Source organism: Erithacus rubecula (assembly GCF_903797595.1).
Source record: "Erithacus rubecula genome assembly, chromosome: 8".
Lineage (NCBI taxonomy): Eukaryota > Metazoa > Chordata > Aves > Passeriformes > Muscicapidae > Erithacus > Erithacus rubecula.
Window position 1 is genome coordinate 27,000,559 of NC_136659.1, and position 13,393 is coordinate 27,013,951.

General features: G+C 42.9%; 1 protein-coding gene across 1 annotated transcript in view; it reads right to left on the bottom strand.

Moving 5' to 3' along the window:
- Nucleotides 1–3,958: 3,958 nt before the first annotated feature.
- ADCY5 (adenylate cyclase 5) overlaps nt 3,959–13,393 on the bottom strand; it is a 200,060-nt gene continuing 190,625 nt past the window's right edge. The window contains exons 16-21 of the mRNA XM_079311027.1: nt 10,848–10,874; nt 9,909–10,041; nt 8,524–8,787; nt 8,035–8,239; nt 7,213–7,337; nt 3,959–5,863 (exon numbers count right to left, since the gene is read on the bottom strand). Coding sequence (XP_079167153.1) covers nt 5,735–5,863; nt 7,213–7,337; nt 8,035–8,239; nt 8,524–8,787; nt 9,909–10,041; nt 10,848–10,874 — 883 coding nt within the window. The 3' untranslated portion in view covers nt 3,959–5,734. The remainder of the gene's footprint in view (nt 5,864–7,212; nt 7,338–8,034; nt 8,240–8,523; nt 8,788–9,908; nt 10,042–10,847; nt 10,875–13,393) is intronic.

The following is a 13,393-nucleotide window of genomic DNA, read 5'->3' on the forward strand; positions in this document are numbered from 1 at the left end:
TTCTTTGGGCTTTATGGCTTGGGTGTTTTTGTGCTGTGATCTAAGTTGAGAGAACAATCTTATGCTCCTAAAGCTGGTGAATCAACCAGCAAACCCCAACCAACCATAAAGGACCACCTTCACTTACACTAGGGTTTTATTTTTATATGACAGTTATTTATGATGTTTAATAATGTACAAATAGATGTAGGTTTTTATCTACAAGTTGTAATCCAGCCTTAATAGGGCAGAGAGGTTGCAATTCTCTTGTGTTGCTGGATTTGAGAATTGACAAGAGCTTTGCTTTGCCATGAAATGTTGGCCCAGGCAAATTTTCTTGGGCATTTCATACCAAAATGTTTTTTAAAATAAGTTACTTAGTGTCAGATTTTATGACCGAGGAATAAAGGAACTGAGTATCTTACTTTTTTTTTTTTTTAATAGATGGAGTGTTAGTTAAGAAAATTGTGCATAATACAACCAAGAAGAATGAGAATGAAACTGCAGTGGGAAGTAGTGGGGCTCAGATTGCTGTCTGAGGTGAAGCCTTTGGAGAGCCCTTGGTGTGCAGGCTCCAGGGTTGGTGCTTTGCAGTTAATTCTCTTCCCTCCCCACTTAGAGACAGGGAAGAAGAAGGTGTTGATGAGCATGAGCAGCAAGAATTGCTTGTATTAGCATCCAGTGCACTCTTCTGTAAAGGTGAAGAGCAGTCCTTTACCATTTAAAATCAGTGATTAAAAATAGAGCTATTATGTTTTAAGTATAAAACCAGGTTTTATTTTTCTTATAGTGTCTAGAAGAACCCTTATACCCGTGTATATACCATTTCTTCCGTTTATATGTTAGCAGTTTTCTCTGAGGCACTGTCCCTTCCTGCTATTCCCAAAGATCACTTTTAAGGAATGAAAATTTCCTTTGTCATAGAATCTGGAGCCATTATTCCATTCCAGTTATGCTGGCATTAAACTAATTGCTGATTAGCAGGTATAATGAACAAATGCAACTGCCAGTGTAACAGAAAACAGTTGGGGTTTTGTTTGCTTGTTTTTATAGCACTGATAAAAATCCCATTTCACAATGAAAAGTTAATGAGCATGACTGTTCTTCATTATGTGGTATTACTAGGTGCTAAAAACATGGCTTCTTAGCATGTTTGAGTTTGACTGTAATATTAAAACTTGCTGACATTTTGGTGTGAGATTAGAACTAAGATACAGCAGGCCATGTTGAAGGGGAAAATTTATTAAAAATTCCCAGGATTTCCTTTTTGCTTACACAAACTCAACACTCAGGCAGGGGCTTCCCTGCTGATTTTACTAGGTACTTGAGTTACCAAGTTAGGAAGACGAATTTAGGAAAGCTGATTGCTCTCTTGATCAGCAGGCTTTACTTCAGTGTGAAGTGCAGATGGCCATTTGTGGTTGCTCGATTGTTCTGTGGGATTTAGTAGAAGCAGAGCCTGTTTCATGCCGTATTTATAAAGGAAGACCTCCTGAGGGTTGAAATGGATTCATCCAACACCCACAACAAAATGTTTATCTTTCAATAAGGTGCCACTGTATTTGCCTTCAGGAAGGAATGACCAAAGGCTCGTGACTTACACAAGGTAGCTGTATATAGTGCCATTTCCAGTAGATGGCAATAGTTATTTCCATCTGAAATTCTGTTGGAAGATCTCTGGGGCCAGCTGCTTACAGGGGAGCTCACTGCAGCTGGTGTCCCCTGGAGGTTTTTACAGGAATGCTCGGAGTCAGTGCCGGGCTCCTGGGTGACTCCCAGCAGCATCCCCGCCCCTTTCCCAGGGGAGTCAGGGCACAGGGCTGGCCCAGCCCTGCAGCCACCTCACCTCACCTGCACTGCAGGCAGAGCAGGGCAGGCAGGGACCGACAGGTGCTCAGGGACAGAAAACATGTAACTGCTTTCTACAGGAAACTGGCTGACTCCCAGAAGGGCAGGAAAATGCTGTTCCTGCCCTCCATCCTGCCTGAAATTCAGTCCTCCCCACACCTCCCCAGAGCCTAGTTGTTCCTTCATTTGCAAGGACAGAGTGGGTCAAGATCATGGAAACTTGAGATTTTTCAGCTTCAAACAGCTGAGCTGCCTTTTTCCCAGCAACATCCCAAGCTTGCTCTCTGACAGCTCCTGAACTTCAGTCTAGAAGTGATGGTGCCCTGAGGAGCAATTGGGAAACTTAACAGAATGAAAATATTTGCCTCTGGGTATGCTTTTTGGCCAGATGCTGGTGTCTGGATGTTGTGTAAAACATAAACAGTCAGGCCGGAGATATTTGCAGTGCAGGACACAAATATAAGAAATTCAGTGTGTCCCAAATGTATCATTTTATTAAGTGCAGGCAGATACTTGATGTAGCCAGATCTGTGTTGGGGAGAAGTGGCCGAACACCTTAAAATTCATCAAAATGCTTTCTGGGTGGGAAAAAGATGCATTTGGGGAAAACTATTCAGCCAGTCTGTGTGCAGGAATTGAAATGAAAGAACACAGCACTGGAAACTCCTGTCTTCCCTCCCCTGGGAAATACCCTTCTCCAGATAGTTAAAAAAGTTGCTTACATTAGGCAATGTCCTGCACTGCTCTTTGTATGGTTATTTACGAGAGCATACAAAGTATTAAATAGTTCTCTGACAATTTTCATAAAGACTTTAAATACTTCATGGCTTTTTGTTCCTGCAGCTGTGCTCTCAGTGCACTCATAAAATCCCTCCTAACCTATAACATTGTAGGGCATTTGGTTTTTAGCTGCCTGTGTAATGTCTTCTCAACTAAGAGAAATCAGCTGGAAGCTGCAGGGTTTTGTTTCTCAGCTCTACCTGAAGCTCTGTTAATTGGTACAATCACGTGTAGTGTTTACTTTTACCTGTAAAGATGGAAAATGTTACACTGGCAGCAGTGCTGCCTCCTTCCAGTGTCCTTGAGAGGACAAGTACCGAGGTACCTGGGGAATTCTTTGGCAAAGGTGATGTGCTTTTAAAAATACAACTTTTTTTTTTTTTTTTTTTTTTTTTTTTTTTTAATAGGATGCACACACAAATTTAAGCTGTTCAGTTATGCCAGTATATTTTTGTCAGCTGCCCTGAGATGATTCCAAGGGCATTTGGGGGCACAAGAAGGACCCAGGGGATGTTTGCTGGGCAGCCAAACCCCTGGGGCTCCATAAAAGGACAGTGCAAAGGAGCAGAGCATCCATCAGTGCCAGACAACACCTGGAGGTTTCTATTTGCAGATCCAGTGTCTCCTATGCAACTTAAGTCTCATCCCACTAGCCAGATGCAGCTAAAATAAAACAGAGACACTTTACCAGTGAAACAGTGTTTAATATAGTTAAATTACTTAAATAGATTTCAATTTCCATGGGAAATCATAACTGTATCCATTTTTGCAAGATCCAGAGTAAAGAGTGTGTGAATACCCCTTGAAATGATCATGACACACTGTCAACAATCACAGCTAGAGATACTGGGGACTTGAAATTTCATTGACAACACAACTTCATAAGATGAATCAAAAGTTAAGAAGACTGCAGACTTTTGGAAAGCAGAAAGCAAACCTAAAACCAAGTGTATGGCATGAAAGTAATGAAAGTCGGTGAGGGACAAAGGGGATGGGAGGTGGAGGAGGGGAGAAAGGCATAACAGAGTGATGCAACTGAAGTATTTTGCAAACCAGGAAAGATGTAAAGGAGCAAAAGTATAGTACAAGGGCAGACTTGGCAGTTTTACAGAAGTCAATATACTATACTTTTCAGAGATGTTTCCTAGTGGAAGGGAGAAGGAAAGGGGCGATGCCATTTAAGCTTATGTTTAAATGGCTTAATGCTCGGGTCATGCTTAGCAATAGAGCAAAATTAATTAAGACAGATCCATGGATTTTCACTTATTGTCATTGTCGAGTAGGAAAAAGAAATCACCACCACCATAGTGCAATCATTATGCTGTGAGTACTACAATAATTCTGCCCTGAGAAGAGTGGAAAACAAGTTTATTAAATGTCAAAAGACTGGAGGAATTTTTAGTGCGAGCCAAATTCAATATCAAAACTTTCCCCTCATAGAATATAAAAAATATAGCTTTTTAAAATTATTTTCTTTTTTTAATAAAATATCAAGGGATTTTTCTTTCATAGTTAGAAAAGGTACATAAATGATAACAGTGAACTATTCAGAAACCCCCCCACTAGTGATAAAGATGCCCAACACAGTATCAATGGCACTATTTTAAGGTCCACCACCTCATATACACACTTGCCATCATAATCTTTTTGAAGATCACCTAATTCCTGAAAATTGAAAATCTGTGAATCAGTTTAAATAAGTGCTTACTACAGGAAAGTCAACTGGATGCTGCAGCACATAGTTCCTTGTAATGTCACATGGCAGTTACAATGTCAGACAACTCTCAGATCAGCAGGATTCTATTAAGACCATCTAGGAAAAATGATTTCTTAAAAATAAAAGTTCAAATGAGCTTTTTTCCTTTTCTCATAAGAGCTCCTGTTAAGAGTTAGTTAGAAGATTTGGTTAGAGCTCTTTTTGACATGTTTGATACCATCTCAGAAGCTAAAACTCAAAGGTCCTGTTTCCATTGGGAAGCCGCCACCCTCTGCTGAAATGCTGCACGAACAATTCTGTGACTAGTGTGAGTTTTTCCTCTTCTTTGGGGTTGTAGATTTTTCTGGATATTCATTTTAAAATGCATCTGATTCAGCCTGGAAACTCACCTGTTTGTTGTTGGTTGATTGTATAGTGATAATCTGAAAACTGCCAAGTCTGTGTTCAGAGTATTACACAGAAAAAAATTACACAAAAGTCTACAGGTTATATACACCTCCCCCCACACCTCAGTGTGGACAGCCTGCCTTCTAATTTATATATAATTTACAAAATATAGAATTTGGTATATCTGTTAGATCTCCATGTTCTCGATATTACAAAATAAAAAATACAAAAAAACCCACAACAAATTTCAGGGGAGTTCTCCCCACAAAGTGTCTCTTGTTTACATCTAGTCTTTCCCATGTAAACTGATAGATACCAAAGAAGAGCACAGACGACTTTTTAATAAATATGGTTGTAGAGCCATCTTCCTTTATCCTGATCTTCCTCTTCATCAGGTGTGCCAGCCCCACTCAGAAGAGCAGTCATTTAGCCATGGAGAAGAATGGAAAAGAGGGGGCCAAGGCTATAATGTCTTTTCACACTAAAACATTACCAATGCCCTTCTAAAAAGGCCTTTTTTGTGTGCTGCAACAGTGGGTGTCAGTTTTGAAAGCCCATTCAAAACAGCTAATAAAAGCACAGTGGTACACTTCAAATAGCTGGCAGTATGGGATGGAAACATTATGGAAGTGCAAATCCATTCCAAAATAATGCTTTGTAGTGAATCATACATTCCTTCAACCAAGTAAATGTTGTGTTGCATCAATAAATACTTAAATAGCTTCTTATGCCATCCTGTGGTAGCAGCCTTTTTAAAAATGCTGAATTCATGTCTTAGCTGTGAACTCTGTAGTGCACATCTTTGGTCAGCTTAGCACTCAGCCAGGAACAACTCCAAGGTGGTTTCTTTCTCTTGCCTTTCTTGATGGGTGGCCAAAGAATTTGCTGATACCAGCTCTAAAGTCATGGGGTTGAAATTTCAACTGCACCGCATGTTCAGCTTCACTGCCAAAAAATGATTCTTCTCCAATTCACAATCCTGGGTAATGCAAAATCCGTCTTTGTGTGGCGCTGCAGTCGGTGCTAACTAATTGGAGGCCCTTCATTTAGAAAGTAGGTGGTCATTTCTCCTTTGCCTTTGACCTTTATGACCCCTCGATACTCCAGCTGGTAGTTGTTGGCTGCTAAAACCTGGTACATGTCCGTGGTTACCTGCAGAATAAACAAGAGTAAACAGATGCTTGCCTTGTCTTCCACACAGTTTTTCCATCTGCTTTTTGGAGTAATTCATGCACAGAATAAAGTAGGATCAACTGTTTTGATCCTAAGTCAATCAACATTTGCACATCAAACACTAACCAAAAGGTTGGTATAAAGTTGCTGAACAAACACAGCCATTAGAATCTGAGAAAGTAGATGTCACAGACAGTTCACAACTGGGGAAACTGCATTTTTTGAGGAGGTCTGGATAAAGCATAACAAATTTTTAAAAGACACCAGTCAGTTCAGTCTGCTCAGATGCATTCATTGTATTACTGGAGTGGCAGTAGGGAAATAGGTCAAACTCACTAAAATATCCTCAAAAATTACCTAGAAGTTACAAAGTGGATGTACAGCTTAGGAGTCGAGTTGTTTTTATGAAGGAGAAGGTAGTGGGCAATGGGAGAGAACTGATCGAATGGAATACTCTAGCCAGCATCCAAATTGTCTCTGCAGAGGCCAGTTAAAAATAATCACTTGTGCTGCAGAACAACAGAAGTTTAAAGACCAGATTTCCTGGGGTATTTATTCATTACAAGGTATTTTTTCACCCATTTTCAGGTGGCTTTACAGACCATCTTGTAGGGAAGCTTGAAGAGTGATGGATAAATATCGATCCAGTTAGCTGACAGGCAAGGAAACAGCATGGCTGCCCCTCTTGGGCTTTACATCAGCTGCTCTATTTTTGTAACCCTTCAGTATTTTCCCAAGGAATGACATTCAGTTACTGTGGACATTGGCTCAGCAAAAGCGGGACAGTGGAATTGAATCACTCACTGGAAAGGTCACATCTGAAGGCCGAGGAGATGTGTGATTGTCAGACAGGTCCCATTAACCCCTAAGCAATTCTCTTTCTTTGTGGTGTATCCCCATGCTGCTGATTCCTGGACCCTTGCTGGCCTCATGTCACACATGGCACAGTGAGCAGCAGAGTGAATTACAGAAATACATGGCTGAATCAGGCCCTTGGAAGATGGAGCAACCACCACACACAGCTGAGCAGCATGTGAGCAGGGATCAGACAGGAGTGTGCTCTGTGCTAATGAGGCACACAGGGAAGGAAGCTCAGCTCAGCACTTCCACCCAGAACTAAAGTGCAAATGAAGGTTGGAATGTTGGTCACGATTAAAAGACAAAACTTGCTGGTACCACCAGCATTCCCTAAGTGACCTTTCAGTGCTATGTAGGTAAATGTATGGATTAAAGGAGTAAACTGAACCCACAATTTAAATTCTAATTAAGTTTCAGTATGTGTAAGTGACACAGGGCTGGCAGTGTAATTTTTCCAGGGACTGCCTTACCTGAATCCTGTCAGGCACTCCTGTGCTGTCCATTCTGCTGGCTACATTCACTGTGTTGCCCCAGATGTCGTACTGGGGTTTGCGGGCTCCTATCACCCCAGCTACAACAGGACCAATATTGAGTCCTGGAAGGAGAGGAGAAATACACTTACATCCATTTGCTTGAGGGAGGTTAATTTTCACACAGTAAAAACCCATCCTAAGGCTCACTGGTGCTTTACCCTGTCATGTAAAGCTATGGCCAAACTGTGGGGAAAAAAAAATGTTAAAACATAATTTGGCTTCTTCAATCCATTATGCCCAACTGACTGGCAGGTTGGGCTGGATCTGCTCAATCCACAGCTACTTTCCAGTGCCAGATAATGGGATGAAGTTTGTTTGCCAGTTGGCTAACAAGCAAACTGCTCACTTGAAGTCAGCACATACCTGCAGCAATGCTGAGGGCCTGCAAGGTAGCAGCCCAGAACCTTCCAGAACAAACACCACACTTGGCATCCTCAAATTTCTTATCCCCTTTCTGTCGCTTTTTATTCCTTGACTTGAAAGACAATTTAATATCCAAGAATGCCAGAATGGGAAGCACAGGGGCAAAATGAGCCCAAGGTCAACCACCATGTAAGACCATGCTGTGGTAGGAGCTACACTGCTTCTAATTCCCTAGGGAGCTTCAGTGATGCTGCTGTACCCTAAAAAACTACTGTGATGTTTCACAACATCACTGTACAGCTAATGTAACATCTAAGGTGTTTTTTACAGTCCATAAAATCCCCAGCTCAGAATGACCACTACCTACATGGAATCCTGTGAGCACAAGGACATTACCTATCTTCATCTGGAAGTTGTTGAATGAATGCTCATTAATGTATTTCATTTGGTCCATTAACCTCATGGCAAAGTCTGCCAGAGCTTTGATGTGTGTCTTGCCTTCCTTGTCGTAAGTGGAGTCGTTGAGGCCTGAGGCAGCCATGTAGGTGCTGCCAATGGTCTTGATCTTCTCCAGCTGCCGGAATTGGTCTTCACTTATGATCTGTGGCACGAGAGCAAAAGAAGCAAATAAACCTTCACAAACACACAGATGCTGGCAATGCCTATGCCACATGTCCTGCCTTGCTGCAAGCATTACTAAGTAGTGGACAGAGGGAGTAAGACAGAGGAAGAAAGGGGATTAGATATTCAAAAGAGTGACAAAGGAATAGAAGGAATTTCAGTGTGGAAAAAAAATAAAACTGAAGACTCCTAGAGTAAGGAGAAATGAACCATGGATTTGATGTTTTCACTTCATTTTGTTCACCCAGATTTTCTGTGACTTACTTCATCAAAATCAGCAATGATCTCATTGAGCAGCCTCAGACACTCCACCCCTTCATTGTTGGCTTCCAGCTCCACGTAGAACTCGGAGAAGTTGCTGATGGAGGCGAACATGACAGCCACACACTCACAGGACTGGTAGTAGAGCTCATCGTTGCGCCGCTCCTGAGCCAGGAAATGGGCGGCCACGTCCTTGGGCAGGATGTTGTGGAGGAGGCGTCGGTTGTAGGCCTGCAGCTCCTCCATTTCCTCCTTCTCTTCAGTGGCCTGGTTTAGGGGGAGACACAGTGATGCACTTACTCTTTTGGTAGCTGCTCTGGGGAGGCAAAAAACCTGAAAATTTATTTGCAGTGAGGGTAGAAATAGAATGGGGAGAACTGCAAAGGAGAGGAGAACTAAGGAGATGCAGAAACTTGGGTATTGCAGTGAAAAATGTTCCATCTCTTCTCTTCTTCATGTATGGAAAAGCAGGCAGAGAATAATGGCAGAATCCAGCATTGTATTTCTGAGCCCTGCACCGGGTAACCACTCAGCTCTCCCCTTCCACTGTTTTACCTCTTATAACTCAGGATCACAATGTTTATCTGCTTTACAAGGAGCGTTAATTAATTGTTGCTTCCTCAGTGCTTTGTACTCAAACCACAAAGACCTATAATTAGAATGATGTCCTGCCACCCGGAAGGCAGAAAAGCTAAATAAAACCTGCAGTCCTGCAGCCCCCCAGCCATGAGTGCTGGCCAGAGCCCAGGCCTGTCCTGCTTGCTTGGGAATCACGTACAGGGCCCCAACAGCACTCATGGACACAAGCAGTGGAAACATTAACAGTGCAGCCAGGGACAGGAGCATAGTGTGCCTTTATCCACAGTGTGTTGGTTACCCAGTGCTGCTGCCTTGGGGCTAATGAAGGCTGGACATGGAGCCAGTTCCCACTGCTTAACAGGAAACTGAATGCAAATGCAAATGTGAATCTTTCACACCCTTGAACACAGCAAACTAAAGCTCACTGAGCTCTGGGAAATAATTCAGCAGTGAATATGAGCTTCCTATATTTATAAATTGTGTTACATTACATGTTCCTGCAGCAGTAATCTCAGTTGCTCAAAGTCATTAATCTCAAAATTCAGATCTGTAACCCTTTACCATGGGGACCATCCAAGGTGCATTTACAAGGAAAAAAGGGTTGAAGAAAATAGTTGGGATGAGATACACAGAGTATGCAAAGTACCAAAGAAGAGCAGAGCATTATTAGTATGCCCAGTTATAAAACAGATTCAGATTAAATTCAAAGGCACTTTATCACATTCCTCAACTTGACAGCGAAGAGCTCAGCCATTTTATATTAATGCCAAAGACCACATGTGATCCTCCCACAGCCAACACCCACTCACCTGAAGTTTCCAGAGGAAATCAAGCCTTGCAGTGGATTCCACTTGCTGGGCATGCAAGTACAGTGCCAGGACAAAGACAGTAATGATGACAGGGGTCACAATCTTCAGTGCCACTCGTGTCGTCACTGGGGGGCTGCAGCCAAGGAAAGGGCAAAAATTCACTGGAAGAGCACAGCCTTGCCATGCCCCACACTTCCCATTTAAGGCTAAATTGCCTCTCAGGAAAAGGCTTTTTTTTTTCCTTTCCCCTCAAGGACTGTGTTGGTAAAGGGACAAATAGCACCTGCAAAAAGCTGGAGATCCTGGCACACTGGTGCCAGTTTCTAAAGGAGGACTTGGAAATTGGAAAAGTAATCCAACTTCTCTGAAAAGTCTGTCATTGATAGAGGGGCCACTCTTCAGAGAATGGCCACACATGCTAAGGGTGACAACACTGAAGTGCTGACAGCCCCCCAGACTGTGCTCATCCTGTCTTCTACACTGGCTTCCCTGGGCTCCTGAGTCTGGAGCTGCTCTAACTCATGGCTTCTCTGATTTGTCACTTCTTTATGGGCTTTGTCATGTAAGTGCTTGGTAAGCTGGAAAGAGCACTAAGGCACATTCACACCTCCTCTGACAAGCAGGCAAACAAAAACTGTTAAATATGAATTACAGAGGTATACAGTATGAAAATATTTTGATAAAACCTTTAAATTGTATTACAAATAAGCTCTGAGCTGACATACAGTCCCACAGGAAACAGGATGCTCTGATAGTAGCTATACATACAAAAGGGCAACACTCATTCCACTCAGGGCATCTGCACTGTGTTGTTCCAGCTCACAGCAATGCATAAACACCAGACACTACTGGTCAGTCAGTGTGGTGATATTGCACCTTGTGAACAGAAAATACCCACCAACAAAAATCTATAAAATATTTAATGCCAAAGTGACTCACCATGAGGATGTATCATTTCCAGACATGCTGAAAAAAAAAAAAAAGAAAAGCATGAACACAAGGTCAGCGGAGTGTTTGGCTCCCTGCAGCTCTTGCCCTTGTGCACATCATTGCACAGCACCTCTGCAGTGTGGCACCTCTAACACTGTGTGGGGCTACAGCTCTTTTGAAGCAGAAAAGTACTAAAAGATGGGAGGGGGAGGAGGAAAACAGGCTTCTGAGCTACACTCAAAACTCCAGAGTGATCGTGTCACATGGTTAATGTGGGTAAAATATCTAAGAAACATTAAGAGTGAGAGAATAATTGGGGATTTTAATGCCAGTGTGGGATGCTTGGCAAATGCCTGTGCATCCATCACTACTTCATTAGGTCAGACTACAAAATTTGACCTAAGGAAGAAAGCTTTGGGCTTTTTTATCTTGTGAGGGATAGCTCCTTTCTTCTCCTTTTATTGTGGCATGGAGATGTGTTTAATTCCTTTAACTCTAATCCTGCTCCCTTCTTCTGCACATTCCTCACTGCCAGCTTGTGCCCAGCTCTGTGTACCACATACGAGGGCACTGAAGAAAACCCTTTAGCACATTGCTATTTCTATTGACCATTTGCAAAGTAGCCACGTGTATCAGAGCTGCTGGGGGAGATGGAGGGTGTGCTTTTTGACACTGAAAGTATGGAATGGAGCTTTCTGGTATCAGCTGTCTGAGCTCCTGATTGATTGCTTAATGCTGCTGGCTTTGTTCTTGAGTGTGGGTGGAGTATTAGGTAGCTGAGAACCATGCACAAGCATCTTTTAAAACACTATCTAAATGGAAGGAAAGAGATCAGTGTTTAAATTACTATAGTGTCATTGATGCAATTAAAACTTTGCAGGCTACAAATGTGATATTAGCCTGAGAACGTGATGGATCTCTAGAGAGCTTCAGGCCACAGTTTTTATGGGGTTGGAGGGAACCTTGCTACACAATCAGACATCTAAATGATCAAAATCAAAATAGGCAAGGGAACCTAACAGGGCATAACATCAAAAATAAAAGCATAGCAACTCTCTAACCTTGTTTGTTCCAAGACATTTTCTGCAGTTCTGAGCATGGCATTTTTTCTGACATGGATTTTGCAACCCACTGTTGTCTTGCACACAATCTGTGGCATGGCTCTTGGCTGGCTCCAGCACTGAACACATGTGCTGGGACACAAGACATGGTTTGGAAAGCCTGGGGACTCCCACATTAAAGGCTGGATCTAGCTGGAGACTCTTCCCACATGCAGCATGATTCCCCTGCTTCCCTAAATTGCCAAGGATGGCCATGGATGACTGACTGCTCCCCTTGTCACTCTCTCTTATGATGGCAGCATGGCAGATCTGATCCTTAGTACTGAGGCTGCTGCTCACTGTGGGTGTCACTCTTGCTCTAAAACCTTCATCAGAGACTGTGAAGTGCAGCAAACCCAGTATTTGCAGTAACTCTCTGGAAAAGTGAAGATGCCCAGTGCAAGCAGTATGGGTGTTACATTGGTAGGTTGTTCCCCCATGGAACAGAGACTCCCAGTAGCAGATGGTTCTTTAATTACTGGAAGGGAACACAGAGAGAAGCTTGCTAACTACACTCCTGCTCAAGTGAAGTGCACATTTGTAGCAGGAAAAGCAGTTCATTTTAGAGACAGCTCCCATTGGACCAAAGCATCTCACTTTTCCCAGCCACAGTGGCAAGGACAGAGAGCTGGAACAGAGATGATGAACAAATCACAGGGTAAAGCTCTTTGGGCTTCCCTGTGCAGGAACTCAGTTTAGAAGATCACACTGGCCCGTCTTTAAGCCAATGCATTAGTTTCATCCTCTGCACAGGAGAAAGGTAACAATAGCCCTGTGCACTCCATGTGTCACAGGCTGCAGTCAAGTCTAGCAACTCCCCACGTGCTGAAATCAGCCTTTCAGCTGCCTCCATGCTGGGCTGGTTTGTACACACAAGTGTGAAGTGACATCTGCATCACTTCTAATTAGTCAGAGTACCATACTGGCTGCAGAGCAGACACTAATTATGCAGCTACAATGGGCACCCAATTAAAGCAGTATGAGGTCATGGTGGCTTTTCTGGTTTTTAGTATCAGCTGGACAATAAGGTCCATCTCTGAACACTGTGCTACACACTGAGCTCCCATTTCCCACAACACACAAATGGCCTTCCAGGCACTGGGGCAATAAACAGCCATCCATGGAGCTCTTTGGACAAAACAAATTGTCCTGGATTCCACTGGAATAGAGTGAAATTTCTTCCTAGTTGGTGCAGTGTTTTGGATTAAATAGGAGAATTATGTTGATAACACACTGATGTATTAGCTGTTGCTAAGTAGTGTTTATACTAAGTCAAGGACTTTCCAGCTCCTCAACTGCCCCAGGGAGCAGGCTGGAGGGACACAAGAGGCTGGGAGGGGACACATCCAGGACAGCTGACCCCAGCTGGCCAAAGGAATATTCCACACCATATGGCATCACACTCTCTATGGGAACTGGGGGGAAATCTGGCCTGCTCAGGAAATCCTGCTGCTC